This window comes from Petaurus breviceps, unplaced genomic scaffold (assembly GCF_028583685.1).
Source record: "Petaurus breviceps papuanus isolate PSGF00001 unplaced genomic scaffold, PetGlider_PUasm1.0 428, whole genome shotgun sequence".
Lineage (NCBI taxonomy): Eukaryota > Metazoa > Chordata > Mammalia > Diprotodontia > Petauridae > Petaurus > Petaurus breviceps.
Genome location: NW_027186331.1, coordinates 1,082,770 through 1,101,932, shown reverse-complemented (window position 1 = coordinate 1,101,932; position 19,163 = coordinate 1,082,770). Strand labels below are relative to the sequence as shown.

The 19,163-nt window shown below is 54.0% G+C and overlaps 2 protein-coding genes and 1 long non-coding RNA gene across 5 annotated transcripts in view; 2 read left to right on the top strand and 1 right to left on the bottom strand.

The window, feature by feature from the left end:
* CDC45 (cell division cycle 45) overlaps positions 1-404 on the bottom strand; it is a 38,872-nt gene extending 38,468 nt beyond the window's left edge. For 2 of the 3 annotated variants that reach the window (XM_069100820.1, XM_069100821.1), the window contains exon 1: positions 178-403. In XM_069100820.1, coding sequence (XP_068956921.1) covers positions 178-228 — 51 coding nt within the window. In that variant the 5' untranslated portion in view covers positions 229-403. Of the gene's footprint in view, positions 1-177 lie in introns of all 3 variants that reach the window. The other variant, XM_069100822.1, reaches the window with a different exon arrangement.
* Positions 405-1,061: 657 nt separating this feature from the next.
* The window catches only part of UFD1 (ubiquitin recognition factor in ER associated degradation 1), a 24,632-nt gene continuing 6,530 nt past the window's right edge, over positions 1,062-19,163 (top strand). Inside the window, exons 1-7 of the mRNA XM_069100823.1 lie at positions 1,062-1,226; positions 5,754-5,886; positions 6,257-6,289; positions 10,791-10,912; positions 16,002-16,132; positions 16,890-16,962; positions 18,485-18,553. Of these exons, the coding sequence (XP_068956924.1) occupies positions 1,083-1,226; positions 5,754-5,886; positions 6,257-6,289; positions 10,791-10,912; positions 16,002-16,132; positions 16,890-16,962; positions 18,485-18,553 (705 nt within the window). The 5' untranslated portion in view covers positions 1,062-1,082. The remainder of the gene's footprint in view (positions 1,227-5,753; positions 5,887-6,256; positions 6,290-10,790; positions 10,913-16,001; positions 16,133-16,889; positions 16,963-18,484; positions 18,554-19,163) is intronic.
* LOC138171375 (uncharacterized) lies at positions 6,502-9,048 on the top strand. Its single transcript, XR_011170869.1, has 2 exons — positions 6,502-8,704; positions 8,869-9,048. It is a non-coding gene; the product is annotated as an uncharacterized lncRNA (long non-coding RNA).

Genomic DNA, 19,163 nt, shown 5'->3' with positions numbered 1-19,163 from the left:
CTGAGGCCCCTCCCAGCCCTGACATCCCCAGTTCTGAGGCCCCTCCCAGCCCTGCCATCCCCTGTTCTCAGGGCCCTCCCAGCTTTGACCTTCCACGTTCTAGGTTCTAGCCCTCCCCCGACATTCCATGTTCTCGGGTGTCAGGGCGCCCTCTTTTCTCCCAGTCCCCCCACTCACCTCCGTCTGAATCACGTCGTAGAAATCCCGGCGAAAGTCGGTCACGAACATGGCGCGGGCGGGGGGCGCGGGCGGGGGGCGCGGGCTCCAGCCCAGCTCTGAGGCAGAAGCAGACTCACTTTTGTCCTGGACCTAGACTTGGGACAGAGGCGCGCAGCCCGGAACACCCTCAACACTCGCGCCAAAATTCGCCCCTGCCCATTGGCTGCAAGTCGTTCACCAATCGCTGCTGGAACCGCAGAGCTTCCTGAATCGTGATTGGAAAAACCTGAGGGGGCGGGCCTTAGAGTCCAGCCAATAGCCGTTTAGACTCTCCTCTCTCAAGTTCTGGTGACCACACCCCTCCCGGAGACGATTGATCTTCTGTGTCCTTGTTTTGTTTTATTGTCTCTCCCTTCATGCCGGAAGTTCACTGTCATCCCGGAAGAGACGCCATCTTTGTTCTGGGCAAACAATCTGATTCCCTCAGCACTTTACCACAGAAGAAACCTTATTTGGAACAACGCCCCATTCAGTCAAAATCATGTAAGCCACTTCAATAGTGTCCGGCTAAAATTTTGTCCTACTTCGCCTCTTCTGTCACTTGGGTAGTGTTTTCGAAAGTAGTCACCCCTCACTTCCGCCCAAGCTCACAATGAAGACGCATAGGGCGGCTCTGCTCGCTTAGCCTTCTGGGTAATGTAGTCTTCAGCGGGAGAATGGGAACTACCATAGCATCCTTCGTAGGGGGAAAGGTTGTCCAACAACAATCCAAATCTTTGATATCAACAAAAATGCGATCTTGAGTGGATGTCTGGTGAAGGACACATTATTTGTGAGTTAGTCAAAGAGATGGGGATGCGCTTGTTTTGATCTGCCCCCCTCCTTCCGGAGTCCTCCTTCCGCTCACCCCCCCCTCCGCACAGATGAACCATTTCCGGCGGACCCTGCGCAGGCGCGGCTCAGGTCGAGGGTCTTCCGTCAGGCCGCTCGCTCCCTTCCTCGGTCGCTCTCTCCGCCGGGGTTTTCTCTTCAGGAGCCGCAGGCGCCCGGGACCGTCTTCAGCCATGGTAAGCGTCCCGCCGCCCGGCCTGCTCCCCGGCTCCTGCAGCCCGGGGCCTGAGGCCGCCGGACCGGGCTCGCCTTTCAGACCGCGGGAGGCCGCCGCGCGCCCCGCCCCTTAGGCCCCTTTACTCCCCCTCCCCCAGTCCGTCAGAGCAGGCCTTTGGGGGTCCCTCCCCCCCGCCAGAAGGGTGTCGTGGGGGGAGCCAGGGAGGGCGTGGGGTCCGGCAGTATGGAGTGCGGGCTGGACGAGCTGGGAGACCCTGGCCAAGTCACTCTTCTCCGCTGCCTGCCTCGGCGTATTCCTATGTAAAATGGGGGGAGTAGCCTGAAAGAGGGCCCGAATTGTCGGGAGGATTCCCCTGCTTCCTCTGTCTTCCTGCGGGCCGGCCTCAGGGCCCTCTTCTGTAGCACGAGGCCCGAGAAGCGCCTCCCTCCTTGAGCTGGTGCGCTCATTAGCTTGGCCGGGGCATACAGCCGGCGCCCCAGCGGCGTGAGCAGAAAGGGAGGGGCTGCCGGGGTGGGCCCCGGGCTGACTGGGGGGAGGCTTCCTCTCGCCTCTTTCTGTGTCCCCCGAGCACTGTCGGAGGTGCTCGGCAATGATGGGCCCGCAGCTGGCGGAGGGTCTTGGCAGCCCGGGGTCTGGGTGCCGGGCCGCGCAGAGCCCCAGAGGCTTCCCTGGCGCACACCAGCGAGGCTGTGGGGAAGGAAGCTCGCTCACTGACGGATCATCCGCCTCCCAGTCTACGGAGTCGCTGCCTCTTGCAGCGCAGACCCTCGGGCCTTCTCAGAAGACGCAGCAGGGATTCCCGAAGGCACCAGCATCGTGCAGGGCAGGCCCAGGCCCTTTCCGCTGCCCCCCTCCCGTGGGAAGGGAGCCGGCCTCACCCGCCCACAATCGTGGTGGCTGTGAAGAGAGCGGGCTTCCCTCTGCGTCTGTGTGCCGGGCCCTGAGACAGAAGTAAAAGCATGGAGCAGCCCCTCCTCCGGCGCTCTTGTGATCGCGCCTGCACTGTTTCCCAGAGGATGGTTGTTGACCCATCTTCGTGGAAGCTGCTCTTCCAGCCAAGCCCGACTGCAGCCCACGATGGGGGCTCCTCAGGAGGAGGCCGCTTGTCAGTTCTGACTCCTTTCTCCTCCCTCCTTGCTGTATCATACCGGTGAAGGAGCGGTCCTGCCCAGCTGTATTTGTCTGGGTCTGCACAGCGCTCGTTGACTTTGGCTGTGTCCAGGGTCCAGTGCTGTGGCACTTGGGGATATGGGAATTGTAGGGAAGACGAATTCGGCCCTCGTGAAGCTTGCGGACTAGTGGGGGTGCAAGACCCACCCTGAGTTAGAGTTACTGGCATGTGGCAGTTGTAAGCATTTATTAAGCACCTCTGGTGTGCTGGGGCCTGTGCTAGGCTCTCAGGACCTAGAAAGAGGCAAAAGACAATCCCTGACCTTGAGGAGTTCGTGTTCTAATGGGGGACAACATCCAAACCTCTGTGGACAACAGGAGAAATAATTAATAAGAAAGAAATAATTCTTTCCCTACTTCTTTGAAGAGTTGACCATCGGCTTGGGTTTTAAAGGATTTGTCATTGTTCAGTTGTTTCAGTTGGGTCTTACTCTTTGTGATCCCATTTGGGGTTTTCTTGGCCAAGATATTGGAGTATTGGGGGTGAAGTGACTTGCCCAGGGTAACACAGCTAGGAAGTGTCTGAGGCTGGGTTTGAACATGCGTCTTCCTGACCCCAGGCCTGGTGTTCTATCCACTGGAACACCCAGCTGTCCATAAAGGTTAGGCTGGAATGTAGCACTGGGAAGGGAAGCTGTTCCAAGCTTAGGAAACCACTGGAGCCTGCACAGGTGGTTGTGTACAGGTGTTTAGTTGTGGCCTGCTGGTCTGGGCGCAGTCAGAAGTACAGGGCCAGCTGAGCTCTGCTGCTGGGGGAGTGAAGAGCTGAGACAGGAGGCCAAAGGGCAAGGATTCCAGGCTGGGAGGGACCCTGGAAACCTCTGGATCCAAGGGACAGCAGGGGAAGGAAAGGAACTGGCTGGGGGTCACACAGGTCGAAAACACTAAGGTGAAAAGCCTGGAGTTCAAAGCAGGACTGTGCTGCCAGAGGAGAGAGAGCTGTGGCCCAGGGGTGGAGGGCCTGGCCAGCCTGGGAATGGGGGTGACTGCAGCTTTGATATGAAGGCCCTCATGCTTGAGATGGCCAGTGCTCAAGGACAGACAAAGAGGGATGGCACTGGCCTGGGCTCTTTGGAACAGGGGATGTGCCTGGGTCCCACGGCCCAAGGCAAAACTTCAACAGGGCCGCTGACTCTCCACTGCCCAACCAGCCACCTCCTAGACTCCCAGTGGCCTCTCTGGTGGCGAATGATGAAATGAGAATTTGTTTTGGGCTCAGTGAAGGCTCACAGTTCCAGGACTTATTTTGTGGCCTTCACAAGCCATCTAACTTCTGAGCCCCTGTAAGATAAGGGTGGTAATAGACCCCTTGCTTCAGGTGGTTGTGAGGAAAGGGCTTTGTAAGCCCCGAGTGCTATGAATGTGACGGTGTTATCATTGCCCAGTGGTGACTGAGGTAAAATGCTGGTGGGAGGTCAGTCTGGGGCCAAGTCCCTGGCTACAGTCTATAACATTCACCCAGAGATGGAGGGAAATGGTTATTAAATAACAAATGGTTGGGAAGATCCCTGACCTTTCCCAAAAATCGACTGCCCGTAGTCTATCTTATCTAGGTGGTGATGTTGCCCCAACTAGAAAACCTTAAAAGAATTTAAGGTGAATTTGGCCCACTCAGGCAGGTTTGGGGGCAGGGTAGTAGGTTATTCGTCTAGATTGTACAAGGTTGGGGGTGATTTCGAAGTAAATGATTTAATCAGACTCCCCCAGCCTCTCCTAATCACTCTCTCTCATAAGCCTTGAGTGGGTTTCATGAGAGGTCTTTGACTTTCAAGAGTGTTGATGGCCCCTTTTATTAATTATATCCTAGCATCGTTAATTACCCAGAAGTTATGTCACATGATAAAGAACTTTTTCTCTGATTCTCTCTGTGTGCCTCCTTTAGAAAAGGTCAGCTGGTGAAGAAGGTGCCAAGCCCCAGGGTAGGGCTGAGCTGGCTGATTATTTAGAATGAGTTGGACAGTCCAGGGGAGAGCCCTGGGGGGAGCATGAGAATTGACTCTTCAGCTAAGGGATGAAGAGGCAGATGGTCAGCTCTGCTGCTCTCTGGTGGGTGACCTCCGGAAGGACCCTGAGCCTCTGGGCTTCTGTTTCCTCCTCAGGAGAGCCTTGCACCGGCTCAGGGCCTCTCAGCTGGTTTCACATCCTGGATCATCCAGTGCAGCCTTGAAGAATAATGGAAGGAAATGCTGTATTTGAGCTAGAGATTAGGAAAAATAAAGAGGCAGGTTTTTTCTCCACCCAAGTTCACAGACAACCCCCCCCTCCCCCATATGTCTGTGGATCCCAGATTAAAAAGTCCTGGCCTGGGTGAACTCTAGTTCCTGTCTGGCTTTCTGTAATCGATATGGAGGCTTGCCAGTTTTACAGCATCTGTCCCAAAGAAAAGTGGGTCTCTTTCTTCAGCTCCTGCTTTTCTTTGAGCAGTCCTTCAAGTCCTAATCCAGTGGATCAGTAGACATTTAATAGACTCTTACTGTGTGCCTAGAGCTGGGCTAAGCACAATGAGGGGAAATTGGGCATAAATGGTGGGCTGCCACCTGTAGATGTTCAGTGGGGCAGGAGCATAGGATGAGAGAGGAAGGATGTGGGCAGGGAGCCCCCAGCGACTGCGGGCCAGTACCAACAGGGCTTTCTAAGGTCAGGTGGTGGCTGGTGGTAGAAGCATTCATTGAAGGGTTGATAGTGACTCATTTCCCTCTGGGCAGTCACTTGAGGAGTGTTATGGAGGGTGGGCTACAAATGGAAACAGCTCTAGCTAGCCTCTAGGGGCTCTCCCTTGCCATGGCCATGGTGATCTCATTGGGCAGGCAGTAGGCCAGGTGTGCTCTCCTTTCCATTGTGGGAGGCTCAGCTTGGAGGTGAGACTTGTGACTCTCACTCCAGAGCCTCTCCCTTCTCCTGAGGCCTTCTGCATTTGACTTTGAAGAGTACAGGCTGCTAGGAATGCCTCCTAAAAACAGACCACAGGGGAGTTCTCATCCCGGATGGCCCTGTATGTACCCAGGGCTTGGAGGCTAGGCGGGACCCCTGCATGCACACAGACTGCAGAAGCTGCATGGGTCCCTGTAGGCCCAGCCCCCACCGTGGACTCTAGCCAGGCCAGGACAAATGCCTGTCAGCCACATGGGGTGGAACACAAAGGGCTTCTGGAATCACCCTCAGTTGCCCAGAAAACACATTTAGCTCGAATGTGCCAACCCTGAGCCATTGAGTTAATCCAGTTTTCACAACTGTTTGCCCCTTTGGGGTTTTTCATCTCCTGTTGTGAATCCAATTGACCTTGCTTAAGTGGAATATTGCCTTGGAATGTCTGTTGAGTGTGTCTTACATGCACGCGTCTCTCTTTTTTTTCCAGTTCTCTTTCAATATGTTTGATCATCCCATCCCCCGAGTTTTCCAGAACCGCTTCTCCACGCAGTACCGGTGCTTCTCCGTGTCCATGCTCGCGGGACCTAATGACAGGTCAGATGTGGAGAAAGGCGGGAAGAGTATGTGCTTGTTTTTATTTTCACTAATCGCTTTCTCTGGCCCACAGATCAGGATTTTTCGTGACCTCCTAGGGTACTTCTTGGCCCTTTGGGCACCTGGACCATGAGTTACACTAAAAAGTGCTTGTTGTCCCAGTGTACGAGAATTACAGTCCTGAATTTCTGACCAGAGCAGAGGCTTGAACTTCTTTCTCATCATGGCCAATAGACTAAGCTCCTCCCCAGAATAACTGTGTACATTAAAATCCTTGAGGCAGAAATCGTCTGCCATCATAAATTGTTCTTTAAAGGAAGTTTAATGTAACAAATAGAAAGTCCCTTTGTTTTCATGTCGTCCTTTTAAAAAAATCTTCTCATGTTCTCTCTGCAGTAATCATGCCCCCCTCGGCCCTGGATCAGCTGAGTAAGTATTTTCTAAATTATCTGGTAATTTAGTAATAAACATCACCTGCCCTGCAGTGTGCTGGTGCTTTGGAGTCCTGGGTTTGGGGTCACAGGCCTTGGCTTCACATCCTAGCTCTGACCTAATTGCCACCTGGGCAGGTCACAACTCTCCCCTTCCCAAAGCCTGTTTCCTCACCTGCAAAATGAAAGGCTCAGATCAGCTGACCTCCCTGTGGCCCTGACCATCCGAGCAGCTGCCTTTGTATAGGTCTTGAGCACTTCCTAGGAACTTTGGGGTAGGAGAATGGGGATAATGCCTATTCTGCCCCCAGTGAAACTGGGGCTCAGGGGAGATGGTGTTACATGCCTAATCACACAGATTATGGGGGCTTCAGATGGCATGGTGATTAAAAAATCTGAGAGATAGAGTTTCTGGGTAATTTAATCATATTACCGATAAGGCCAGCACGTTATTAATAAAAAGATGGTCATTTGACTGTCTCTCTTGGACCAAAGACAGTCATGGTGGTGGGTTCACATTTCTCATTCCCTTCAAAGAGTAGGTGTTCCTGAGGGGTGGCAGTCAGCTCAGATTGGATAACACGGGGGAGGTGGGCTGTATTACAGTGAGGGTCTTGGGTCATCCAAGTCATGGTCACAGAGACTTCCCATTTCCATGTCACCTGTCCCAAACCAGATCTGTCTGAGCAGGAATACACCCATCAGCCTAGACTTAGGATTTCTTTTACTGTCTGGTTAGACCTCGGCTGGGTGACTCTATAAGAGGGATTTCCCACACTGATTGGTTCCCAGAGGAGTAAGTAGAAAAGGGCAAACACCTTGGTCCTATTATGATAGTTACCTAATGAAATAAGAGAGAAACAGTCATTCCTCACAGTGGTTCAGAGCTAGCTCTTGTGGCCCCCCAGCTCACTCTCCCCACTGAGCCGCACTGCCCCTTGCCAGGACGTTCAGGCAGATGAGAAAGCTGTAAATGAGTAGTCCCGGCTGCAGTGTTCCTGCTAGGGGGGATCCAGAGGGGCTAAAAATACCCCTTCCCAGCCAGTGCCCGAGAAGAACGCAGGGCTTGGAGCTGGCAGAAGACTGCCACAAGCGGAGTCTGGGAAGGAAGCAGGCTGAATGTCGGTGTGCTTCAGCCTTCAGGCCCCTGAAAGCAGACAGCAGTTCGAGGGTAGAAGGGTCTTAGAGCTCATCATCCGTCCTAAAGAGCAGTGGAGTACAAAGGAAAGGACCATTCCCAGGATCCCTCGGGGCAGCCCTGGAGGTCTGGGGTCCCTTCCCTCCTCCCAGGTGACCGTGGCGGGGCTGCTCCTTCTCCGAGACTTGGTCCTCGGCCGTGTTGTTGGGGAGCCCTTCTTCAGGGCGTGTCGTCTCCACGACTAGGGCATATGTAAGCACCTGGGTATTCTCTTTGTAGCCTCTACAGCCGCCCTCGCTGGCAGAGGGCTTGGCTTACTGACTGCCTGAAGCATACTCACCTGTCCTGTGTGGTGGCTGAAAGTAAGGGAGATGGGCAACACTGTCCTTCGCTGGTCACGGCAGCTGGGCTGTACCCAGGGTGGGCATTGTTATTCCTACTCCGCTGATGAGAGATGCTAGGTTCAGAGGGCTAAGGGATTGGCACAAAGTCCCATCATAGGCCAGGAGTGTCAGACTCCATTTCCTGATATGCTGCTGCTGCTTCCCGAGATGAGGAAGTCTTTGGGCATGTGCTGTGGGCCAGTGCCCAGCCCCATGCCAGTAGCCAGTTTGGTCTGTGTAGTAGCCGAAGTTTGCCCCAGGATCAGCCCTCGGGGCTAGGACATGAAGTGTAGCACTTGCAGGGGATTTGGAGAGAGCCTGTGTTCAAAACCAGCCTTTGCTGTTTTCTGCATGTGTAGCCATGGACCAGGAAATGCTTCACCTTCTTGAAAATCAGGGCATCGGATGAGTTGTTTCCCGAGGTCCTTTCTGGTTTGTGAGTCTTTGATGTCTGGACTACACCAGAAGGCCAGGCTGGGTCAGCACCAGGGTATCTGTGTAAGACCTGAAGCCGCTCTCCAGCTGTGGAGCAGAGATGCAGCCTGGGAGATGCCTTCTCAGCCCAGCAGCAGGGTTCAGGCACTGCCTCTGTTAATTCAGCTTTTTCTAAAGAAAGCTTCAGCCTCCTCTAGAGCCTTAGGGAGTGCCCTCTCCTCTCCTTGCCCTGTGAAGACATGGGGGCAGGATCTTGCCCCTTCAGGCTTGCTGTTTCCCATCTCAAGGCTCCAGGGAAGCTTGGCCTCTCACAGCCATTCCTTGACCTCAGTGTCATTAAGAAAACGGGGCAGATGTTTCTTTCTGAAGAAGAAGAGTAGCCAGTGCGGAGTTGTTGGAGCTTCATGAGTTCAGAGAAGGGAGAGATTAGCGGATGTCTCCACTGGCTGCCGAAGAGGTTAGAGTGCTGGAGCTGAATAGAGGCCTGGGGGAGGGGAGGCTGCTTATTTCGGGGGGGGGGGAGCAGCTGAAGCAGAGGCAGGAGAAGTATGCCAGCTTAACAAGCCAGAACTCATCTCCCTCCTCCAAGGCAGTGACTTTTTTGGTATTTTTGATGTTTAGAGTGACCAGGGAATCCTGTGTAACGGGCTGTGCTAAACGCCATTTTAGGAGGCAGACGTGATTGCAAGAGAAATTGGGTGAGAGATTTGGTACAAATTAGAGAAGCAGTAAAGAAATCCTCCTGGCAAATCCTGCCCTCAGTGACACCCAGGGATGTCACTGACTCTCTCTAGACCAGAATTATAGAATTGGTTCCAATTGAATTCTGGCCTCCAGCAAGAAGCAGTTAAGCTCTTACTGTAGGCCTAACCCTACATATATAAATATAATACAAAAGTAAACAGTCTCTCCCCATAGCAAAGTCTTTGTCTCTGGACAGAGGAGTGGTGGCTGGGGAAGGGGGACTCTATGTGTGGGGTGGGGAGTGAGGCCATAGGACAGCAGATTGGTACCCCCCCCCCCATTCCAGGAACAGTGGTGTGCTGATTGGATTGAGGATCCTGGTTCCAGACTGAGGTGAGGGCAGCTGGTGAGTACAGCTGTGAAAGAGATGGCCAGAGAGCAGGGAGCTACTGACTGTCTTTGTACATGACCTGCCAGGAAGCAGGACTTGGCCATACTTGGAGGGCCGGGGCTATTAGCAGGCTGGCTGTTCACTCTGCCATGCAGGCTGCTGCCCTTACACAGCACAGTAGATGTTTTGTGAGAATAGAGAACTGCTGTGGCTACAAACTCCTCCCGGGTGCCTGACCCTCCAGCCGTGGGCTGCTTCACACTTCAGCAGGTCAGCCCCATCGCTGGCCTCATCTGCGTGTATGTGAGCTCCAGCTCCTCCTCGAGAGCCCAGAGGCGTCGCTCCTGTTGAGTAGGTAGGACCCAGGTGGAGTGAGACCTTGTGCCCTGATCATCTGAGCCCCCCACAGAACTACCCGATTCATCTCCATCTTACAGAGTGAGAACACAGACCCAGAGCAGTAGTTAGTGCCCCCTTTGGGAGGCCCCAGCAGGCATGGAAGGAAGCCAGATCTCCTGGCTGTCACCAAGTCCAACAGTCATGGGCCTCCCCAGCATGTGGCCTGGATGTCAGGAGAGGTGGGCTCAGGCCCAGGCTCTCAGCACCGACTCTGGAACACTGGACTTTGCCTTAGTCCCTGGCAGAGAATGACCCCCACTGTGCCCACTGCTCCATGCTGGAGGGATGACAGAGGCTGCTGATGGACATGCAGGTGCTTTGAGAAGCTAGGGGCCAAGATGCTGCCTTGGTGATTCCTGCTGTGTTTGGCCTCGAGCACTTCTCTGGCCAGCTGTGTGTGGGGGCAGGGAGCCTCCTGGGCATCCCAGCCCCTTTGGGGAGTTTGTACATCCAGAGCCAGACGCATCTTTGGGGATGACCCGGTTCTAACCCTGCGCTTTACAGATGAGGAACCCTCAGCCCAGAGAGGGGAATGACTCGTCTGTCAGAAGTAAGTAATGGAGCTAGATTTGAACCCAGGCCCTCTGACTCCTGATTCTCCAGTGACTCCTTTACCAGTTTCCCCCCAGAATGCCTCCCCCAAGTCCTGCACAGAACACAAAACACATCACCCTAGTGTGTGGCCATCCCATTACTTTAAACCTTGGTGAATGGCTGGGGAAGAGTCAGACCCAAACTGGAGGCTGGAGGCCCTTCAGCTCAAGTGTGAGTCCGGGGGCCCCACAGCCACCCTTGTGAGGCAGCCCAGAGCTCCAGATCCGCTTCTGGCCAGGCCTTGGACACTTGGGCCTGGCTGGTGTGGCCAGAATGAGAGTGAAGTGCCCTAGCTTGGGAGGGGCCTGTTTCTCTTCTGTCTCCTGATATATGGAAATAGAAATTAAAATGAGCAAAGATGAGGTGAGTGGACTGACCGAGGACATTTCCCACAGGAGAGTATTGTGGTAAGCTTGGCTCTTCTCCCTGCAGACACCACAGGATCTGTGTCTCACATGGCCTTTTCTTCTTCTAGGTCGACTTAATATCACTTACCCCATGTTGTTCAAACTGACCAATAAGAACTCCGACAGGATGACCCACTGTGGCGTATTGGAGTTTGTGGCAGACGAGGGCATTTGTTATCTTCCTCACTGGGTGAGTAATTCAGAGCTAAAGTAATTCCCCCAGTGTTCCCTGCCCTGCCCAAAATGATCCATGCTGCACTGGGTCCGTAGGGTCACCAGACGGCGTCCATAGCAGATGACCCTGGGGTTTCTCTCTGTTGTGGGCCCAGTCACAGATGGATCACCTAGTGGTCAGCTAAGGATTTGCATAAAGCTGAGGGGGAAATCTTCTCCCATTCACAGGTGGCCCCAAACTAAGAGGGGGCAGCCAAAAGTCTTTAAAGATCTAGGTAAATCTCAGAAACTGGACTCACCTTGGAGGAGTTACCAGTGAAAAGATCCTGGGCCAGAGGGAGTTCCAGTTGAATACAAAGAGGTCTCCTAAAAAATCCCTGGGGAGGGCAGTCCTGAGCTGCAGCTCAGCATGAATCATCAGTCATGGGACTGTGTCAAGATGCATGGAGAGGCTTGTTGGGCCTGGCCGAGCCCCTCTGGAGAGCAGCCAGAGGCAGGCAGCCGGGTGAGCCATTGGAGTGCCATTTGAAGGAGCTGGGGCTGGGGAGTGGGCAGGTGAGAAGTCTTTACAGAAGTACTTATGGCGGGTCTGTCTTAGTGTTCCAAGGGCTGTCATAGGTGAGCTTTGTTCAGCTTGGCCCCAGAACAGAACTGGGAGCAGTACAGACAGGCAGATGCAGGCTTCATGCCCTTCTCCAAACCTGTCCCTTATCCTGGGGGCCTCCGCGGGGAGAGGGCGCCACCCCTCACTGGCAGTCTTCAGGCAGAGGTTGACTGAACACTGGTTTGATTTGTGGCCCCGTAGGGGACCTCCCAACCCCGAGCCTTGGGCCAGCCTCGCTGATGGGGGAGCCAACGTTAGCACATGCCACGGTCGCCCCAGGGGCCTGCGGGACAGCGTTTTGTACCAGCAGAGGAAGCCTCTCTGCGGTTGAGGTCACATGTGCCCATGAGGTTTGAGATAAGCCATTGCCCAGCATCGCTGCTGGGCCCCTCTCCCTGCAATCCCTCCAGTAAGCAGACTGAAAACACTGGTTAGGTCATAGAAGTGACAGTGAACATTTGTATGGCACCTCCCAGGTGGTCCTTATGTTACAGATGAGGAAACTGAGGCTGGCAGGGGAAAGTGGCTCAGTCAGAAACTGGTTTACAAGGGCAAAGCCTTGTCCTGAGGCCGGCCTCCAAGCATCGATCCTGACTGGCCCCCTGCTGAGAATGCTCCCCCCCCCCCCAGCCCCTCCTCACTGCCCCTTCTGGCCCCAGCCCAAATCCCACCTTCACAAAGCCTTTCCTGGTGGCCCTCAGTGCTCACGCCTCCCTGTGCTGCTCATCTCCAGCTGATAAGTCTGTGTCCTCCCCCGCTAAGACCAGGGTCTCCCTGGGAGCCCCATGCTTACTGCCTGCCTGACTGAATTCTATTCCTGCATGTGCCACAAAACCCCATGAGCCAGCCATTTCACCTGACCAACCTTAGTTTCCTTTTCCGTCAAGTGAAGGGTTGGACCAGGTGACCTTTGAGATCTGTTCAGCTTTCAATGTCTCAGAGTAAAATTGTATTTGCTGAAGAAAATTCCTGAGGTCAGATCCTGGCTCTACCCTTCGGGCTACCTCTTAGCCCATGAGCCGCATTCAGAGTGAAGCCAGCTCCAGGCCTGTGTGTCAGAAGGGGCAGAACCTCAGGTTCCAAACCTGAGCTGGTTTCTCCATCTCTAAAATGGGCCCAAGAACGCCTGGGCCACATCCCATGCGGCACACTTGCCTCTCATGTTGTGGGACATCTGACCCAAGCTGGGCAGGCATTGGGGCTGCCTCTTCACCACTGGCCCCAGAGCTCTGACTCCAGAAAACCTTTGGCCATCTCTGACATGTGACCAGTGATATACATGTAAGGTCATAGAGCTGGTAAGGGTTGGAGCCAGGACTCAAACCCAGATCTTCCCACCCCCAGGTCTCTGCTCTTAGCCCGTGCTGAGGGAAGGGCTTTGGAAGCGTTGGGGCCCTTCAGGCATTAATGAAACACTTAGGGCAGCTGGGCTCATGCCGAGGCCGGAGGCACAACCAGGCGACAGGAGTCGGCCTCATCTTGTGACCAAGGCGCCCACCCCACTGTAGTGGGTAGCAGGAGGGGCCTCCAGGGCTCATCCCTCCGGGCATGGAGTTCCGCCTTCCCCACCCAGGGCTCTTACTCCCTGCCAGTCCAAGCCCTTGCCCTGCACCGGTCATTTCTCCTTGGGGCCGGTCCTTGGGCCCGAGATCTGTTCCTCACCCTGGCTCCTGCTCCCAGGCTGCCGGCCCAGCCCTTTCCCTCAGGCATCTTCTGTCTTCTCCCAGGACACTCCACTCCATTCACTGCCTCTGTTTCTCACTTCCCCTCACCTCTGCACTCTGCTCCCTTTGGGGCCTCTTTCTGGCTTTCAAAAGGCAGTTTAGTGCTGGAATGGACAGTGTTGGAGGTGGAGTCAGGGGACCATGAGGTCAAATCCTGCCACAGACACTAGCTGTATGACCCTGGACAAGTCTTTGGACTGCTTTCTGCCTCAGTTTCCTCATTTATAAAATGGGGGTAATAACAGTGCCTGAACCTCAGGGCTATCGTGAAAATAAAATGAGATGGTATCATTTTTTATACTGGTGCCACCTCGCTCCTTCTGGCTGCCCTCCTCCACTCCCTGGCTGACTACTTCGTCTCCTCATCCATTAGACGGTTCCCTTACAGCAGGTGTTCCCCAGGGCCCTGTCCTGGCCCACCCCCCTCTCCCCTCTCCTCATGTTCCTTTAAAGGTCTCATCTAAGGGGTGGCCAGGTGGCTCAGCGAGTAAGAGCACCAGCTCCAGCGTCGGGATGACCTGGATCAAATCCGGGCTCAGATACTCAGCACCACACCCAGAAATAACTGGCCGTATAACCTTGAGCAAGTTACTTAACCCCGATTGCTTTAAAAAAAAAATAAAGGTCTCATCTACTCCCACAGTTCAAGGCAGACAAATGACCGTGGTACTCTCCTGCTTGTAAACTCGCTGTGGCTCCCCAGTACCTCCAGGATAAAACACCTTGCTGTGGACCAGAGGCCCTCTCCCTGCAGGCTTCTGTGTGCTTCTCCCCATATTTCCCAGAGGTGCCTGCCCCATCCCCCCTCAGCACCCCTGGACACGGCTCATCCCCGTACGCCTGCATCTGCACGGGCCGATCCCTGTGTGTGCTGTGCACGCTCTCCTCAGGGTTCTTGTCTGCCCTCCGGCCCAGGGGCCACTCATCCCCTGAGCTCATGTACGTGTCGTGTCCCCGGAGAATGGCAGCTACTTGAGGGCAGGGACAGTCTTGTGCCCTACTTTGTATCCCTAATGCTTAGGATGGTGTCCAGCATGTAGTCGGAGCTTAGTAAAGGTGTATTGTTCTGGATAGTTCTGAGCACTGGGAACATAAAGACAGAGCTGAAGCCATGTCCTCTCGGGCCTCAGGACCTGAAGGAGCCCCCAGACCAGGGCTGCTGACCCTGTGCTGGGCCCCGTGCCAGCCAGACTGTGTGCATGGAATGCTGCAAAACACGTTTTATCTGTCTCCTTGACACAGCTGTTCATCCCTGGCTTAAAATACTTGGTGGCTTCTGATTGGTTGTCTCCCCCCATCTCATTTTCTGTCTAGTGTTTTGTGTCCAGTCCCTGTTGGTGAGGGCCCCTCCCTTGGGTGGGAATCAGGAAATGGTCAGTGTGATCGGAGGACAGGTCAGGGTAGGGACCATGGCCATAGGCCCAGGCCCACTGGGCTCCTTCGCCTTCAGCCCACTGGCTTTCCCTCCTGCTTCTGCTGACCTCCCCCTCTCAGCTCCTTCTGTCCAGGTAGGGCCACTCTCCTACCTAGCCCGCCTCCAGGGCCGAGGTGACCACTGCTGTCCCTTGCTGTCATGTCCTGGGCAGCCTGGCTCGGGGGAGGTGCCAAGGCCCCCTCCCATCTGCACTTGCCCTGAGGCCCCTTCTTCTCACACACTTGGCAGAGCATAGGCTTGTGCCCAGATAGGAGACCTGGGGTTATATCCAGGACTGGAGGGGAAGCAAAGTCTCCATGTGATCTGTGGGTTCATCCCCAATGCTAACAGTGTGGCATCCTTGTGTCAGGGCTACAGATCCCAGCACCAGGAGCAGAGAGCCAGTCATTTATCAAGAAAGAATGCCAGGCTTGGGGCCAGATCAGAGGGACCTCTTCCCCACTGTTTACCAAGGGTGTTTTTTTTACATTTAACGTTTTTTCCCTCAGTTACATGTAAACAAAAATTTTTTACATTCTTTTTTTAAAATTTTGAGTTTCTTGTCTCCTCTACCCCTTTCTTTATATGTGCAGTTAGGCAAAACATTTCTGTATTAGCCAAGTTGCAAAAGAAAATGCAGACCAAAAAAAACCAAGAACAATTAAGTTTTAAAAAGCCTGCTTCTATTATCAGTTCTTTTTCTGAAGTCAGAGAGCCTTTTTCATCATCCAGGAGTGACTTTAAGCAACTCAACTTAACCCCACTGACAAAGCCTCAGTTTTCTCATCTATAAAATGGGAATTGTATCTGCCCTGGCTCCTTCTTAAAATCCTAGGCTTGAGAACTTAAAGGGCCCTTTGGGATCACCCTGCCCTAATGCAGGCCTCTCCTTTTGTAGATGAGGAAAGAATGCTCAGCTGCTCTGGTGGAGGGACTCCAGGCTTGCTTGGGAAGCAGGGGCCAGAGCCTGGATTAGACTCCCACCCAGTCTTTTGACTCCATATCCAGGGCCCTGTCCAGATTCTCTGTTGCCTTCCTCCAGGGTTTTAGGGCTAGGGACTGGCCTCTGGATTTGTTGGTTGGGGGCACTCCCTCTCCCAATGAGGGTCAGTACCATCTCTGCACCTTTTAGGGTCAGGGACGTGTCTTGCCCAGGGTCACATGGCTGGGAAGGTCAGAGGCAGGACTTTTACCCAGGCCTTGGGACACTTTAGGGTCAACTCTCTGTGCGCGAGCCTCTCGGCTGGAAGAATCCTGGAAATGTGGGTGGGACATGGATCTGCAGAAGTTGGGGGAGATGATCCTGGTGTGGTGGAGACTTCAGGGGTCCAGGGACCATTCCTACTTCTGCTTCTTTCTGTAGATGATGCAGAATCTGCTTTTGGAAGAAGGAGGCCTGGTGCAAGTGGAGAGTGTCAACCTGCAAGTGGCCACTTATTCCAAATTCCAGCCCCAGAGTCCAGATTTCCTGGACATCACCAACCCAAAGGCCGTGTATCCTTTGGGTCCCGGGGGGGTCAGGGGGAGTCTGTGCTGTGCGGGTGTTTCTGTATTGCTGACTTGTTTCCCCATCCCCTCCCCTCCCTCCAGCCTACCCACCAAGCCTTCCCCTGTAACAGGATAAAAGGGACCTTCAGGAGTCCCTGTCCGAAGGCAGGAAAGGGCTGGTCACAGGGAAAAGTTTGTAGCCAGCCATCCTGAGCATAAGAAGTGAGAGCACACAGCCTGTTTCAGAAGTCACAATTAAGTGTTAGTGAAAGCCTGGCCAAGGCTCGATAGGTGCTCTCCAGCCAATAACTTGAGGGGTCTGTGACTGACTGTGGCTCGAGCAGGCCGGAAGACAGAGGTCACCACAACACAAGCTGAGGAGCCAAGGCTTCAGCCCAGCCCTCCGTCTCTTGTCTCCAGCGTTCCCCTGTGCACTCTCCTAGCCTGCCTCCTCTCTGATCTCCCCATGCAGAAGCGCTCTGGCCTGCCCACCGTGCACGCTCCTTCAAGGCAGAGACTTGAGTGGGTTTAATCAGCACCATCTGTGTAACTCGTCCTGAGCTTACTGCTTTCGTGCCTGGAGTGAGGAGGTGAGAGAGGCTGTGTTGGCTCTCCCGTGACCCCTGAGTCCCACTGTTCCTGGCCCTTTTCTGATAGGAAAGGCTTGGTTGGCCAGACTGGGAACGGGGCCTTGAAATTGCCAGTCCCTTTCAGGAGGGGTCTCTACTTCTTGCCTTGTTGCCTTGACAGAGTTTGTTGACAGATTGGAAAATGCTTTGAGAAACTTTGCCTGTCTGACTACTGGGGATGTGATTGCAATCAACTACAATGAAAAGGTGGGTCTGGGTGTGGGCATGGCCCACGCTGTGGAGGTTCCCCCAGGCGTGGTGCAGTTTGGGATGCTGAGGTTGCTGTTTGCTTCAAGCCCAATCTCACATGGCTGACCCCTGAATGGGCAGCGCCCCTTCATTTGTCATTGGGGCACCCTGGCCTGCGAGGGAGGGCCTTCCCTGGCCTGTTAGCATACCTGCTCAGTACCTCTGGGAGTATACCTCGCCTGTGCTCAGAAAAGCTACACACCTCTCTCCTTCAGCCTAAACGTTATTAACTATGCATGCTCCAAAGAGATCAAAGAAAGGGGGAGAGGACCCTTGTACAAAGCCCTTTTGTGGTGGCCAGGCAGAAATGGAGGGGATACCCATCAGTTAGGGAGTGGCTGACCTGATTTTGATAGAGTAGTGCTGTGGGGCGGTTACAGAAACACAGAAAGAACTTGCATGAAATAACGGAAAGTGGAATGGGCAGAACCAAGAAGACGTTGTACGCAGTAACAGCAATATCGTTCCCAGAGTGACTGTGAATAATTTAGCTGTTCTGGGAATAGGAACATTCACATCAACTACAAAGGACCTGTGAAGGAAGATGCTGTGTACCTCCAGAGAAAGAACTGACAAATAGAAGTATGCAGAGTGTGGTTTTACATATATGTGTGTGCGTGCTTGTGTGTGTGTATGAGTGTGTGTGAGTGCGTGCTTGTGTGTGTATGTGAGTGTGAGAGAGATCGGTGACCTCTAATGCTGGCTGGGGAGGGTTTGGAACTTAAAATGAAACAAAAACAAATCTTTAAAAAGTCCCAAATTCATGGACCCTGGGTTCAGAAGCCCTGGTCTGGATGTTCTGTAAGGCACCTTCTGAACTCCTGTAATCTCATGACTTCTCCATCCCCTTTCAGCCTCCAGAGACTGGGGTAACTGGGAGAAGCAGGAAGTCATGTTGGCACTAGTGTCAGAGAGAGAGCAAGAGCCTGGGCCCCAAGCTCCTAACATTCTGGGACCCAGAGTTCCCAGTTGGCTTTGGGGCCTAGGTATCATTGGTGCCTGGACCCAGTGCAGCATCGTAGCTGCATGCAGAAGGAAAGCCTCAGGGCTTTCTGGGCACAGTTCTCCAGGGGGTTTCCACCTAGGTGCAGCAGCGTAGCTGGCACCCATAGTACCCCTTAAATCAAGAAATGCCCTCCGCCCAGAAGGTGGGCAGCACCTGTGAGTGCACTGATCAGACTATGGGTTTACCAGAATGGCTGGGGAAAGTCATTTTTTAGAGGTGGGTGTGTGACCCCAGTGGGTCTCCCGGGCCGGCCTAGCTCGTTTTCAATCATGTGCTAGATTTGGATTTGGAGGAGGGGGCTCCAGGCCCAGCCCCAGAGCCTAGGAAGGTCATCCTCTGTGGGCCTCAGTTTCCTCATTTATAAAATGGAGAGGTCAGATTTGGTGGTCTCTGGGTTCTGTGCCAGCTCGGAATCCTCGGCCCTGCCTTCTGCTTGGCAACCCTCATGCCAGTGATGTTTCTGCTCTTACACAGATCTATGAGCTTCGCGTGATGGAGACAAAACCCGATAAAGCTGTGTCAATCATAGAATGTGACATGAATGTAAGTGCCGTGTCCCCCAGAAGAGCTACCCGTGGTTTGGTGGGAGGCTTCCTTGGGACGTGGGAGGGAAGGGACCAAGAGGAGAGTCCATAAAAAGAACCCACGAGCCATCGCTAGGCCTCGTTTTTGGCACCAACTCCTTTGTCCTCAGAAGGCAGGAGTCTTTGGGAAGGACGTTGAAGCTCAGTGTGACCCCACATCCTACACCAGTGAGGCTCCCATTAAATCCTGGCACCCGGCAAGTGCTTGGATAAAAACTCCTTTGCCCAGATGCCCCTTCCTTTCATGGTGGCATCCGGGAAAAAGAGAAGGCTGCTGGGGCATTTGGGGCAAGCCTGCCTCGTGCAGGATGGCCTTGCAGGGGGAAGGCTTGCACACCCATTGTTAGCATCAGCCAGGTGGAATGGGCTAGTCTCTGTTGTTTGTCAGGTTCTGTTCTGGCTCCAAACCAGGCTTCCAGAAACATCCCAATCCCCTCGGGGTCCCCTCAGCACTTCAGAGAGCTCACCCCCTCCTGAGTGACCCCGAGCCTCTGCCAGCTCCTAGTGAAAATCCCCTACACTATGCCATTTGGAGAAAGAGGAATGCCTTTCTAGATGAGTCTAATGAG